The 16431-nt window shown below is 37.4% G+C and overlaps 1 protein-coding gene across 1 annotated transcript; it reads left to right on the forward strand.

Moving 5' to 3' along the window:
* Positions 1-6257: 6257 nt before the first annotated feature.
* LOC115438912 (tripartite motif-containing protein 35-like) lies at positions 6258-11039 on the forward strand. The gene has a single exon (XM_030162801.1). It carries the CDS (start codon positions 6455-6457, stop codon positions 7865-7867), a length of 1413 nt encoding a protein of 470 aa, XP_030018661.1. The 5' UTR covers positions 6258-6454; the 3' UTR covers positions 7868-11039.
* Positions 11040-16431: the final 5392 nt, after the last annotated feature.

Below are 16431 nucleotides of genomic sequence, written 5' to 3' on the forward strand. Positions count from 1 at the left end.
CCGTATACGTGTAAATATTGTTTTTTCACTTGTCCGATTCTGTGATGCTTTGCAGCTCTGAATCACAGGACAGTAAAATGGGACGATCACTGTGAACTTTTTGGACGGACACTGCATTACATGAGGGTATAAGAAAGTTGATTTGCAAAAAAAATGCTAGGTTTTAGAATGGAGGGAATTTCATTTGGAGTGAAATGAGTGAAAGCACAGCAGGGAAAGGCCATTTTAAATGGATAGAAGGATATGAAATGATTAAAAAAAATTCTACTGTGTCAAATGATGTAATGATGCTTTATTGCAGGTTTTTATTTTGATGAGTTTTCAGTTGTAACCAATTATTTTAAAGTGACTTCAGAAGGTGTTACGCCAGAAGTTATGCAGGTTTTTTTTGTGAAAATTCAATAAAAGTGAAACTCTTTTGCAGATCTCTCGCTTTCATTTCTTATGCCATCAGTTAATGTAGGAAAGTATGACCCACATGTACTGTAGCAAAAATGAAGCTTCAGCTAAGTTTTGTAAAACAAATTGGAGGCTTTCACTAATTAACTGATTCAATATTGACGTTGAAATGTGGTCAGAGGAATCTGTGCTCTCCCTGCAGGAATGTTTTAAATGTACAGATTGGGACGTTTTTATTCAGTCCTGTGGGGATGATCTGGATGCTCTGGTGGATGTCACCAGCTCTTATGATGCTTTCTGTAAAGACATGATTATACCCCGTAAGTGTGTTGAAGTGTACCCCAACAACAAGCCATGGGTCACAAAAAATGTTAAATCTTGTCTGAAGAACAAGAAATTGGCTTTCAAAAAAGGGGCTGTCTCTGACCTTCAGTCAGCTGCCAAAGACTTGAAAATTGAGATTTTGAAAGCAAAACAACACTATAAAACCATTCTTGAAAATAAGATGGCTGCAAACAATTTTGGTTCTGTATGGACATGTATGAAAAGCATCACAGGCCTTCAAAATCCCCAGAGCAGCAGGCAGACTCTTTTAGACGGTTTTAATTCAGACAGAGATTTTGCAAACGCTCTTAACAGTTTTTATGCTCGTTTTAATTCTTTTGATTTTAGTAAGGACATTTTAGAGCTGAAACAGGACTTGAAGGACACTCAGCACTTTTCCATTGAACTGAGCAATGTCAGAAAGGCCTTTAGTACTGTAAAGATGAACAAGAGCCAGGGTCCTGACAGCATCAGTGGTCATCTTATTAAATCCTGCGCTAATGAACTCAGTCCTGTATTTCAGATTATTTTTAATAAGTCCTTGCAGACACAGCATGTGCCCACTCTCTGGAAGGATGCTGTCGTGGTCCCTGTTCCTAAATCCAGCCGTCCAGAAACTTTGAATGACTTTAGGCCTGTTGCTCTTACCTCAGTAGTTATGAAAGTCTTTGAGAAACTGGTTAAGACTGTGATTCTAAAAGGGACTGAACATGAGCTGGATCCAATGCAGTTCTCATACAGGCCCAACAGAGGAGTGGAGGACACCACACTGACTCTTTTAAACATGATTTTTAAACATGTGGGGGGTAAAGGGGCATTTGCAAGGCTTTTATTTATAGACTTCTCCTCCGCTTTTAATACAATCCAGCCCCACATTTTAATTAAAAGGCTTTTAGAACAGTTTAAAATCAGTAAAAATCTGATGGGCTGGATTTTAGACTTTTTAACTGACAGGTCACAAAGAGTGAGGCTTAATGGGGTTTTGTCCGACCCGGTGTTCTCCTCCACTGGTTCTCCTCAAGGCTGTGTCCTGTCATCACTACTATACATTCTCTACACAAATATGTGTCAGAGTAAATATGACAACAGGGCCATCATTAAGTATGCCGATGACTCAGTTAAAGTCAAAAAGGGGAGACCAGTCACGGCCCTGTCATTGGTGACTTTGTCCAGTGGTGTGAGGAGTCCTACCTTCACCTAAACATATCTAAAACAAAAGATATGGTCATCAATTTTAGAAAACAACTAGACAGGCACAGAGTCGCTTTACTTAAAGGTCAGACTATAGAGCAAGTGCTATCATACAAATACCTTGGGACTATAATCGATGAAAAACTGAGTTTTAACGAAAACTGCAGATCTGTGTGTAAAAAGGGCCATCAGCGTCTCCACTGCCTTAGGAAACTGGCACACTTCCACATTGACCGAACCATTTTAACTTTGTTTTATCGTTCCTTTATTGAGTCTGTTTTATCTTTTTGCCTGGTGGCATGGTTTGGTCAGACCTCAGTTGCAGAGAGAAACTCACTGAATCAAATAGTCAGATGGTCCAGTCGCCTGATTTGTGAGTCCCAGTCTTGTCCCGCCTCCCTGTACACTAAGCAGGTACAGAGGATGGTTTCATCAATTCTTTATAATGACTCTCATCTTTTACGAGGTGAATTTCAGCTCCAAGGTGCAAGACACAGCGTTATAAAAACAGCTTTGTTCCTGTCACCGTCACTGAGCTCAATAAGAAATAGTGACATTGCACTTTAGTAACTTATTGCAGTTATTTATTCTGTTTCTTTGCTGTATTTATTATTACGACTTCAAATTTTTACATTTTTATGTTCTTACCCTGATTTTTATCCCAGACTGTTTTTATCTTCTCTGAGTTTTTATTGTGTTTTATTGCATCTTGTTTTTATTTATTTGATATTATTTATTTATTTAATTCTTTTACTTACCCATGCTGCTATACTGATGAATGGTGGAACACTGAACACTTTTTGTCCTGTCTTTTTGTCCTGTCTGTAAGACCGATCAAGTCCCCGCCTAACATGTTCAATATATGTCTTGCTGTAATGCCAAAGCAATCACCTCGACTGCAAAACAAATCTACCCACGGGTATAAATAAAGTAGCCTTGAACCTTGATTTATTACACAACAACAATATTTATCTTTGTAGTTCTTAGGTTATTCTTACTAGTAACATTTTAAAGTATTTCTCTTAAAAATGCACATTTAAGTATGTATGTGATTATTTTATGTGAATTTTATGTCCTTTTGTGGCTAATGTTATAATTTCTTACATAAATGAAGTTCCAAACAGAGTAATAAATGTAACTAATTTCTATGTCTGCTCATACATTTTTATTTCATGTTTTACAATTTGTCAGACCTCTCTCTCTCTCTCTCTCTCTCTCTCTCTCTCTCTCTCTCTCTCTCTCTCTATATATATATATATATATATATATATATATATATATATATATACACTCATGTTATATTGCAGAAATAAGTACATTATCTTTAAATATATTTGCTTCAACCACATAAAAAACACAATGTAATGCTCAAAATGAACTGTACTCCACTACACTGAGATAGAAGCTACCAAACGCAGCAGATAAGTTTTTCTTCATAACACAATTCATTTATACACTACTAATATTTTCTTTCACAGTTAATTTTTTCCCTTTTATCTGGGTTAAGGGGGTATGGACGTGGATGGATGCAGGCTCATGTTGCAGAGCCCTGACTGTACACACAAAGTCTGGTATCTGATCCATATGTCTGCAGTGCATTCCTGCACATCCAGAGCCATAACACACATACCTCTTGTTTTACAAGTCACTTCATGTTGTAATAGAAATACGTTTTACAAAGTGCTTTCTGGTTTGTTCATATAGTATCTGTACATTTAGGTTTGTAAATGCACATACCAAGGACTTTCTTCATGTATCTGTTCAATGTAGTGGAAAAATCTGCAGTCACAAGGTGGCAATATTATGCTTTGTAGAGCACAGTTGGATATCCTTTGGAGAGTCCCAGACATTGATTATTGTGTGTGGGGTTTTTTTAAGAGCCTTGTCATCGGTATACTTATTGCTTAGCAGTCAGAGCAGAGCTGAGGCAAAATGTCCAGGTGCAGACCACACTGTATTTTATTCAGAGATAAAATTCTACACAGTATATTTATACTGTAGTATGTCTATATAATGGATTATTGTAGAACATGAGTACTCATTTCATCTGTTCCTCTGCTCAAATATCCATTACAATTTGTATTTCTGTTGACATTGTATTTTACTGTTCTAAACTTTGGAATGATCTGCCTCTCCATATCTCCAAAATATTCATAATTATTTCACTATTGCTGCTGCTACATGCACCATCATTTTAGCTGTACTGTTGCTGCATACTGTGTAATTTTGTACATATTAAGAATTTATTTTATTGTTGTTTTTTTTATTGTTTTTATTCTACCCTATTTATTTTTTATATATTCTATTTTATATTTTATTCTTTTATCTTTCTTATGCTACAAAACTGAGACCTGGGTAACTATATTTTGTTCTATTATGTACCATTGATTGAATGACAATAAAGCTGAGTACGAGTCTGAGATTATAAGTGTGTTTTCTTGGCCTTTAAATATGTTAATCAGAGCAAAAATGTCTCTGAAGTGAAAAACATGTTTAAAGTATTATGACACAATACTCAAGTCCATGTTAACATTTCCTGAAGTTGTTTTTAACTATATTTAGTTCATTTCTGTGTGAATATCTTCACTTCCTGGTTAAATGAGTGTGTATTTGGTTCTGAAAATTCTTGGCAAACCAGTGAAATGAGGCTGTGCTCTCATTGGAGGATTCGAAGATGCCATTTTTGGCATCCACTAGCCAATCAGAATTGTTTTATTTTCTCAACTTGATGTGATTGGATGATTTTTGCTGATTTGCAAAAGGTCTTCAGTGAAGTACTGACACCTTCAGGACTCCAGAATGAACATAACGCATGATTGAGACACTTAACCTGCTCTTTAGTCCTGTTCAGCCTGTTATACCTCCGTTAAGTCTCCTTCTCCTTTGTGTTTTGCACAAGAACTGGATTTGAGTGGAGTATGAGGGTAATTCAGCTACATGGGTAATTCAGCTGAGTGTCATAGGTTTGCCGGATGGGATGCAAGAGTCCAACAAGTTCAAAAATATTCTCATTGTTTTTCTTAAAAATACTGAAATGCAGACAGACTCTAGTCAAACATTAAACTCAAAGGCTTATGACACCAACGTTATCAGCTGACTGAAGCATGAAGCACCACCTACTACAAGTTTCCACTGACGTTCAAAACAGATAAATTCGTAACAGGTGACACCCAGCGTTAAGGTATGTGTGAGTGGCCACCAGGTTTAGTAATTCCTTCACAAAAAGCCCAGAACATGAGTTGCAGTCTCTTGTGGCTCCAGGATGTAGTGATCCTGCACTTGAGCCCTGATGTCTTCTACGATCAGTGTGTAACTGTTGCTCCTCTTGCTACATGATCTAATAACTTCATTCTCACTGGAATAAAATGGCAAGTTTTAATGAAATTTGGCAGATTTGCTTAGTTCTGTTGGGGTTTGTTGTTAACATTTGCAGAACTCACTTTTACAATACAATAAAGACTCTGTCACTGCTCATTGGGTTTAATGCCACCAAAGACAAATGTGACTGATATGAAGAAATGCAACATACAGACATTTTTTTCTCTACTCCATAGTGATTGTGGATTGAGCCAGATCTATTTTTAGTGTAGGCTAGTGTTGAGGCCAGGAATGCAACCTGCAACCTCATCATTCTAGATGTCACTAAAGATTACATACTTAACCTTTAATGTCAGTAGTTTTATGTCAGATTGTCTGTTTTGTCCACCCTGGTTTTAAGCTCCAGTGTCATTTTAAAGCCAAGAAAAACATGGCAGACCTAGTTATGAGAAAATTATTTAAATAAACTGTGAAATGTTGTCAGTTTTTTCCAGGTGGTTGAGGCAGTTTTCAGTCTGTAACAGTGAAACATCTAGTCTTTGTGTATCACCGTATTGAGATTTATCACTGGTGATGCCTATCACATCATTGCATTTTGTATTGTACAAGAGACAAGATAGACATTGGCATCTTTTTATATATAAAGCTCTTGTTGGAAAATTGCCCCCCTACATTTAAGGGTGGCTGTGGCTCAGGAGGTAGAACGGTTCATCAAATAACCGGATTATGTACATTTATACAAAAGATTTATGCATTTTCCACTAGAAAAAAAACATGTAAAGGGAATATATTATAATGCACATTAATAAATATAAACAGAAATTATAAACATCAATATGAATTACTAAGTAATCTGTTCATGCTTTGCCTTCACATGTGATACTTACAGTAGCATCACTGTCAGTTCAGTTGTCAATGTGAAAATAAAAATAAAAGAATGCTGTGGGTGACCTGGAGGGACTCCACCCACAATCTGACAGGAATTAAGGAAATAGACACACGTCAAATGACAGACACAAGGAGGTAAACATATCCATTTACCTGAAGGAGAACAGAAGAGGAGATTTGGACTATCTGAGCTGTGGATTTACTGAAATACTACGATCAAACCAGCACTGGCTTCACAAACCGAAGGATAACTTTATAAGAACTGTGAGTAAAAGTGACAGTGAAAGCAACTTTCAGAAAGCTTTAGTTTATAGAACTGAATTTTTGACACAGAATGGCTACTCAGTCAGAAATGGCCTGTTCCTGTCCAATTTGTTTGGAGATCTTCAAAGATCCTGTGGTGTTGTCATGTAGCCACAGCTTCTGCAAGAACTGTTTGCGCAACTGGTGGGCAGAGAAACCACTTCATGTGTGTCCAGTTTGTAAAAGAAGATCTTCCAGAGATGATCCACCCCGTAACCTAGTGCTGAAGAATGTATGTGAAGCTTTAATGCATGAGTTGACACTAAAGGAGAAGCCTCCTGCACAGACTGAGACCCTCTGCAGTCAGCACTTGGAGAAACTCAGGCTCTTCTGTCTGGATCATCAGCAGCCGGTGTGTCTGGTTTGTCGAGATTCCAGAACACACAATAAACACACGTTCAAACCCATCAACGAAGCTGCACAGGATTACAGAGACTTTGTCAAGAAATCCCTCGAACCTTTAAAGGAGAAACTGCAGCGCTTTAATCAAGTTAAAGTTGAATGGGATCAGACGGCTGAGTACATTTCTGTCCAGGCTAAACACACAGAGAGGCAGATTAAGGAAGAGTTTGGGAAAATGAAGGAGTTTCTGCTGAAGGAAGAACGGGCCAGGATTGATGCCCTGAGGAATGAAGCACAACAGAAGAGCAACATGATGCAGCAGAGGATTGAACCTTTGAGTGCAGAAATGGCGGCTCTGTCAGACACAATCCAAGCCACAGAGAAGGAGCTGAGAAGTGAAGATGTCTTGTTCCTGCAGAACTACAAAGCTTCAGTCAGACGAGTCCAGGAGCTCCACCCCACTGTGGATCCAGAACTGCCCCCTGGAACTCTGATAGACGTGGCCAAACATGTGGGCAACCTGAGCTTCAACATCTGGAACAAGATGAAGCAGATCGTCTCCTACACGCCTGTGATTCTGGATCCAAACACTGCCTCTTCTGAACTTCTCCTGTCTGATGATCTGAGGAGCGTGAAATTTGAAAAACTGGACAATGTGACGGTGCTTCCCAAAAACCCAGAGAGGTTTCAAGGCTATTCTGCAGTGTTGGGATCTGAAGGGTTCACCTCAGGGACACACAGCTGGGAGGTTAAGATTGAGGACAATCTGGAATGGTTTTTGGGAGTGATGGAAAAGTCTACCCCAAGGAAGGGGGAGATTAACTATGGATACTGGGAACTTTGGTTCAAGGATGGTGTATACAGAGCATACTCTCCTCCATCTATTGACGGGGTTCTGTCTTTCAAGGAGCCTCTCCAGAGGATCAGGGTGCATCTGGACATGAACAGGAAAAAACTGTCATTCTCAGATCCAGACACTGACACAAATATCTGCACTTTCACACCTGCTTTCATTGAGAGGGTGTTTCCCTTGTTTAGCATGGCACATCTAATGCAACTGAAAATATCCCCCATGAATATTACTGCACAGGTGGAGATGTAGATGGTTATAAAGATGACATGAGGCAAACCTGTTCATATTTCTAACTGAACCTCACATCATGCAAATAAAATACAATGAATGTTAAATCATTCTAGCTCCAAATAAAGTAGACTTTACAAACAGCACTTTGCTGTTAAGTGCAACAGTTTATCAGTACAATCAGGTTTCAGTGTCAAAAATGTAAACATTCTAATGCTTTTTCTGTTTAGTTATGTTGCACTGCTAGATTCACCAAAGCACCACCTTATCTTCATGGGGGCGGCCATGGCTCAGATGGTAGAGTTGGTCATCCAATAACTGAAAGGTTGGTGGTTCGAATCCCACTCTGTCCATGTGCTGTTGTGTCCTTGGGCAAGACACTTCAACCTCCTTGCCTCCAGTGCTGCTACTCACACTGGTGTATGAATGTTTGGTGGTGGTCGGAGGGGCTGTAGGTGCCATGCTTCCATCAGTCTGCCTAGCTGCAGGTGTAGTTGCAGGTGTAGGGGGAATGTGAGAGCGAATGAATGAATGATCCTCTGTATGTGCTTTGAGTATGTGTTCATAGAAAAGCACTGTATAAATCTAATCCATTATTATTAATTTTAAGAACTTAAGAATCTTTTATTTGTCAATAGGGTTCATGTTACGGGTACCGCAGCAGCACCACATAAACAGATAAATTCTAGAAAAAAGACTGGATAAAAAAGATGAGGCAGGGCAACAAAGAAAAGACAATCATCCAAAATTAAACAACATTTCAGGACACAAATAATACTTTTGTGGTCGTCACATTCACACATGTAGACGTGCACATGCACCTCACACCGAAATTGATCTTCTGCATTTGACCCATCACTAGATCATGGATCACACACTGCAGACTAGCAACAGTGGGCTCACCATATCAGGCACCCAAGGAGTAAATGGGGGGTTAAGTGCTTTGCTCAAGAGCACATCAGCTAATAACTCTCTGCCAGTCAGGGGAATTGAACTGGTGACCCTTCACTCACAAGCTGACTCTCCAGCCTTTTACCTGTAGTTTGAAATCAGTCTTATTATTAGGAAAACATACAGCACTACAAAATAGAAATTATTGATAATTCATCTCAAATGCATTAATGCTAAAGTTGCGAACCTTAATAATGTAACGAGTAGAAAGTAAAGATATCTGTGCTGAAACCTGGGTAGTGAAAAATAAAAAGTTCTCAGAAAAGTGATGAAGTGAGGGGGTAAGATACAGTCAAGAAAGTGGTGCAGTTGTTTATTTAAAAGTCTATAATCTGCTTTTATTAGGTGGTAAAACTAATCACATTACACTCAGTAAATCTGATTATTGCAGGGATGTAAGGAATTGTGAATTCATCTACATGTGCAATGCATAGTTTGTTGTGTTCTTCATCTGAAGTTTATTAATGTAGTTGTGATGGCAAATCATGGTGGATTTTTGTACATTTGAGACTTTATTATATTTTATTTTGTTTTGTATTTTTTCTTTTGGGTCTTAAGTTGAAAAAATTTGAGAATTTTCTAATGTTCAGTTGAATTTTGCTTTATACCCCTACACACTAATGCAGATATTTTGTAAAACAGGTATTTTTCTCTATATTTGGGCCTCTGATCCACAAATTTTAGGACACAAAAACAGAGATTTTGAAGAAGTTTAGATTATTGTAAATGTATTTGTGTTTATCTGATGGGGCCTTCACACTGGCAGAGCTACGTGCTGGTCGTAGAAGACGATAATGTGGAAAAGTGGAGTAATGTCCTCCTACTTTGGTTCCAAGGTTCTGAGACTCCAGATCAAAGACAGAACCAGAACCATGTCTGTCTGAAAGCGTTGTGTGTGGACAGGGAAAACAGAGAACTGAAAACAGCGTTCACATCCCATTTTGTGCAGGTTATATTTGTTATGGTTTTGAGTAACGAAGCTGCATCTGAAACATCAAATCCAAATGTATGAATCAGTGTTTGACCTGCAGTTGATCGAGATCATAAACATTACATGGCAAAAATCCCATAATATAAAGAAGACACATTGACATCCTGAACCAACACTTAAGTTTATATGTTACCTAGTTTTTGCTTCACCTTGTTACTGTTATGTCCAGTTTTATCCACAGTTTTAACAGAAATAATGTTTTTTCTGAGCATTTGTACCAGTTTGTAGTCATTTTTATGTATTCGAACAGACATAATATGTAGCAACCAGGCCACATGGACAGAATTTGTAAAAAACTGAGGAAAAAAAATATCAAAATTAGTGTGAACAGGGCACCAGCCTGCATAAAACGTGGATTTAGCGCTGCCCCAGATCAGTAACTTTGTCATTATTAACTCTCTATAGACCCAACAACACCTTTGTTTATCAATTAATGTACTAAAATGTTAGTGATAATGGTATCATTGACTCTGTTCTTCCTGTTCTGTATTATCTATATATTATATATACTTAGTTATAGATTATATTTTACAAACATATCTAATGAATGTGATGTATCTCACTGTGTGTTTTTGTCTCCTTGGTTCTTAACAGGGCTGAACTCTGGGTGGATGTTGGACTGCTCTGTTTCTTCACTGTACTTTGTCGTTTTATTACGGTTTCAGGGTTATGTTTAAAATATTAATGCCACGTCTGATTTTTTTTTTTTTTTATAGTATGTACAGAGTGTGTGTACGTATGTATTCATTTAAATCAGACAATTCAGATGGGTCACAAGTTAAAGGAAAAAACCTGATGGGAGAGGTCTCTTCTAGTCTAAGTTTATGTATGAAACAGCTGGCAGAAGGTGAAATAAATAAATAAATCAATAAAATAAAGAGATGTAAAAGATTAAGTATAAGATACAATAAATAAAAGTACAGACAAGTATAAATCAGAATGGACCAACGTCTAATTAATACACTTTACGCTGTTTTTTCCTTTAATTTGACACCTTTCTGCACATACACTTATAATGACAAATAATGTAAGGAATTTACTTCAAAATTATTATTTTTGTCAAGAGAATCATGTCTAAATAAACAATTAAAATCACAATCATAACATCAGTGCAATATCCTGCATGTCTCATTTTATTACATTTATTAAAACAAGCCTATTGTTACAGAAATGACTGCATTGAGCAACTTTTATTTGGTTTAGATCAGCTTTATTCTTGTCTGGTCACACAGAAAAAAAACTCCCTCGAAATAAAAAGTATTACTGTATAAAAGTTTTGAAATAAAGAAAAAACAGATGGATTTATATGAAACAATGCACCCCTATTACAGTTTAAAGAACAGCAGGAACCTTTAGAGAATATCCTTGTGACATTTTTAATTCAGCTGTACTTTCTTTAATATTTCTGACTGTTTTTAAGTGATTATAAAATGAATATTTTTGAGTGACGTATTGATTTATATGTTAAAAAAGCTCTCTGTGGATCTGCTGGCCAGTCCATAAATGTATTATTTTGCAGAATTTGTTCAGCAGCGTTACTTTATTAAACTGTAAACATGAAGAATTTGACATTAAGCATTTGTTTCTAAGTAATGCAGTCAGCTGCAGTTTCTAAAAAGTCACTGTTTTTATGAAATGAACATATTTTGAAGAGTAAAAGGAAACTAAAGAACACTGTAGTGCCTTTTTCAGTAAAGACACTGGGCTGAAGTCACTGTTTGGTCTAAATGTTGCTCCTAAATGCATTATAATATTGCTTTTATATCATTATTTGTTGTTAATTCTACATGAACATGAACAAAAGTACAGGGCAGAGAATGAGTTTGAGACTGAATTTGTTATTCAGTGATTAAAGAGAGGTGTATCTGTGAATTTCAGTTTAGTGCAGAGGATTAGTATGTTTTAACACCAGTTATCAACTGGTTCATGACCTTATTTGTACCAGGTGCAGAAATGGTAATTATCATTTGGCTCAGTATTAATAGGCACTAAATGAGCTGTAATTAAAAATACGAAGTGGCTACTGACACAGTACTGTGGCAGGAAATATCATTTGTCTATTACCACAGAGCCAATCAGCACCCTCGATATATCATGTCTAGACTGGTAACTGTTACATCCCAAAAAGTACCAAGGCAATGAGACAGTAAATAGGTCAGTTTTATAGACACTGGAGATTAAGCTCAGTCGATAGCATTTAGGACTACATCATGGAAGACTTGGGTTTAATACCTGGTTAATGTCGCATTTTATTTTTCTGCAGATTTTCAGATGGGGGGGGGGGGGGTGACTTTAGGTAAAATCCGACATTGATATAAACTTGCCACTGGGACAACGTTCAGAGTGCAGAATTCGGACCACGCCACTCAAGACACTGACCTGACATACAACTGAGCAGTCATACAGCACATTGCCTCATCTAACATGTAGCTCCGCCCACCTTCTCCAGCCTCAATCTCACTGATTGCACAGAGCAAAGAACACCATAAAACATATAGAGCATTTACAACAATAATTCCTATTCCATACTATATACTATCACTAATTTGTCGTTTCTTCCATCAATTGCCACAGTACTGTGGTAGCAAAATGGACAAAACAATGCACTGAAGTATGCGCCATATATGACCACAGTACTGTGGCAACAAGAGGATAATGAGTTCATGGAACAGTATCCCTGATTTGCTCTAGTACAAATACTAACATTTGATTGGCTCTGTGGAAATAGACAAACTCATATTTCATGCCACAGTACAGTGGCAGGAGCCATTGCCTTAAAAATATTATGTGTGCTGTCCTGACAAACCATAGCATTAGAATGCATTTGTCAATTATTTCTCAAAGTCAGGGGTGTCAAACATGGCTCACAGGTCAAAACCAGTCGGCCAGAGGTTCAAATGTGGTCCCCAGGATGAATTTGTGAAATGTAAAAATTACACTGAAGACAGTCAAGGGTGTCCAACTCATTTTACTCATTTTATTCTATTATTTTACTAGTCCGGCCCCCTTGAGATCAAATTGGTCTATATGTGTCCCCCAAACTAAAGTGAATTTGACACCCCTGCTCCAAGTCTTTCATTCCTGTGTATATTTATGGACATTATGTACGTAATCTTGTTTAATGAGGTCTCACACTAAATTCACATTTGTTAATTTGCCAGAAAGTCTTCAGATTTTTTGTTTGTTTTTTAACTGCTCATTGATTCACTCAGTAAAATCATCCATTTTGGTTTGTTTTTTTGTTTCTGAAATGTTTGTGAATGTGCATGAAGATAATTTGTTTTCTGACAATATGTTGTAAGATTTGTTTTCTAATCTTTCGACTGATAAACCTCCGTATACGTGTAAATATTGTTTTTTCACTTGTCCGATTCTGTGATGCTTTGCAGCTCTGAATCACAGGACAGTAAAACGGGACGATCACTGTGAACTTTTTGGACGGACACTGCATTACATGAGGGTATAAGAAAGTTGATTTGCAAAAAAAAAAGTGAGGTTTTAGAATGGAGAGAATTTTATTTGAAGTGAAATGAGTGAAAGCACAGCAGGGAAATGCCATTTTAAATGGATAGAAGGATATGAAATGATAAAAAAAAAAAAAATTCTACCGTGTCAGATGATGTAATGGTGTTTTATTGCAGGTTTTTATTTTGATGAGTTTTCAGCTGTAAACAGTTACTCTAAAGTGACTTCAGAAGGTGTTACGCCAGAAGTTATGGGGGGTTTTTTGTGAAAATTCAATAAAAGTGAAACTCTTTTGCAGATCTCTCGCTTTCATTTCTTATGTTGTCAGTTAATGTATGAAAGTATGAAAGTTTGACCCACATGTACTGTAGCTAAAATGAAGCTTCAGCTGAGTTTTGTAAAACAAAATGGAGGCTTTCATTAATTTAATTGATTCAGTATTTATTACACAACAATATTTACCTTTGTAGTTCTTAGGTTATTCTTACTAGTAACATTTTAAAGCATTTCTCTTAAAAATGCATATTTAAGTAAGTATGTGATTATTTTATGTAGTAGTAGTATGTTTTAGTTTGGATTCATCCCATTCACCACCATTGACAGTTTTAACACGTATGCATAGGAAGCCTGTCTTAGTCATGTTGATGCAGGTATGTGTGCTACATAAGGAGTCTGTGTTAAGAGCTTTTCTGCTGGCACTGAGCCCACATTTATCTGGGTTAGCGGGGTATGGACGTGGATGGATGCAGGCAAGGGGTAGGTTTGATTCTGACATTGGTGGAGACACAGAAGTGCTCCAAGGCAGCACTCCTGAAAGTTGATGTTTTTTTGCATTTGCGATCATAATTTCATGTCATGTAGAGCTGATCAAACAAGCAAACAATCATAGTCAGTCGGTTCTAGCCATTTTGGCACCCTAGGCGAGATATGAATTTGGTGCCCCACCCCACCCCCCACCCCCTTAAAAAACACACACATGCACACAAACACACACACACACACACATACATATGAGGGGGGGCACGAAGAGGAGATAGATGACGCATGAGAGGAGATGCACAAAGCAGCCAGCAGTAAACCACATAGAAACATATATAAACCAGTCAACTAGCAGTAAACCAGATAGAATCACATATAAACCACATAGAAACATACATATACCAGCCAACTAGCAGTAAACCACATAGAAACACAAATAAATCAGATAGAAACATTATAAACCAGCCAACTAGCAGTAAACCAGATAGAATCATATAAACCACTTAGAAACATATATAACCCAGTTCAGCAGAAGTAAACTATATATAAACATATATAACCCAGTTCAGCAGCAGTAAACCACACACCTTAGCAGATATCTCATTTCTTAATCACCTACAGTTCCATTATTAGCCAACTTTGCTTCATTTTAGTTCAGCTAGCTGTTGCTAGCAACATAAAATGTTCTTTAACATTATAAAGGGTTACATCCCTCTATAATTGGATTACTTTTCTGCCTCCTCTTCTAAACTGTGGAGCCTTGGAAGGCCTTTTCATGGTGATAAACTCTCCATCCTTTACCTGGATGCTAGTTGAACACCTGTCTGAATTTCATTTTGCTCCGTTCTGTCTCTGTCACTCACACACACAGTGAACACTGGTCTGGGAGAGCTCACCTGAGAAATTACAGGGGGAGTTGTTTTGTTTTTTTTTCCTCTCATTTCTTTATTTTTAAGACAATTAATGAGAAATTATCATGTTATCAGTTATCAGCCTATGCCATGAACCGACCCTGCACGCATGGACACTCATACGCACGCACGTGCAGGCAAACAGACACCTGTACAAATGTAAATGTAAATGACACCTCTGATATTCAAATCCGTCTAGCTGACGTGACCCAGGCAGAACAAATGCAAACATGTTGACAACTTACGCTGAGCGGTTGGAGATACGAACTGCCTCCTGTCCTGTCCAACTTTTTTTTTCCTGTCCAACTAGTGGGTAACTGTAGCTTTTACAAGTAGATGGAGTAACAGCGCGGACAGCCAATCACATGTACGATAGCAAAACCGCAGAATCAATCGGAGAGTGATAATTAGGTTAGAGGCAGGACTTCTAGTAGAGACCGACTATTAACCCTTTGTGTGCTATAATCATTGACTAAACACTACGGACAGCGGTTGGATTGGTAGGGACAAAACAGTAGTGGCTGGATATTGGTAGGGACATGTCCCTAGCATCCCTACGTAATTCTATGCCCCTGGATGCAGGCTCATGTTGCAGAGCCCTCACTGTGCACACAGAGTCTGGTATCTGATCCATATGTCTGCAGTGCATTCCTGCACATCCAGAGCCATAACACATATACCTCTTGTTTTACAGGTCACTTCATGTTGTAAAAGCAATATGTTTTATAAAGTACTTTCTGATTTGTTAATTTATCTGTACATTTAGGTTTGTAAATGCACATACCAAGGACTTCGTTCATGTATCTGTTCAATGTAGTGGGAAAATCTGCAGTTACAAGGTGGCAACATTATGCTTTGTAGAGCACAGTTGGATATCCTTTGGAGAGTCCCAGACATTGATTATTGTGTGTTTGTGTGTGGTTTTTTAAGAGCATTTTCTTTGTTAGGCCTATTGCTTAAAGCAGTCAGAGCAGAACTGAGGCAAAATGTCCAGGTGCAGACCACACTGTATTTTATTCAGAGATAAAATTCTACACAGTATATATATACTGTAGTATGTCTATATAATGGATTATTGTAGAACATGAGTACTCATTTCATCTGTTCGTCTGCCCAAATATCCATTACAATTTGTATTTCTGTTGACATTGTATTTTAATGTACTAAACCTTAGAATGATCTGCCTCTCCATATCTCCAAAATATTCATAATCATTTCACTGTTACTGCTGCGACATGCACCACTGTACTGTTGCAGCATACTGTGTAATTTTGGACATATTAAGAATTTCTTTTATTGGGTTTTTTTTTTCATATTGTTTTTATTCTACCCTAATTATTTTTTATGTATTCTATTTTATTCTTTTATCTTTCTTATGCTACAAAACTGAGACCTGGGTAACTATATTTTGTTCTATTATGTACCATTGATTGAATGACAATAAAGCTGAGTACGAGTCTGAGATTATGAGTGTAGAGTTTCATAAAATAAGAATTGTTGTTTTCTTG

Source organism: Sphaeramia orbicularis, chromosome 18 (genome assembly GCF_902148855.1).
Source record: "Sphaeramia orbicularis chromosome 18, fSphaOr1.1, whole genome shotgun sequence".
Classification (NCBI taxonomy): Eukaryota; Metazoa; Chordata; class Actinopteri; order Kurtiformes; family Apogonidae; genus Sphaeramia; species Sphaeramia orbicularis.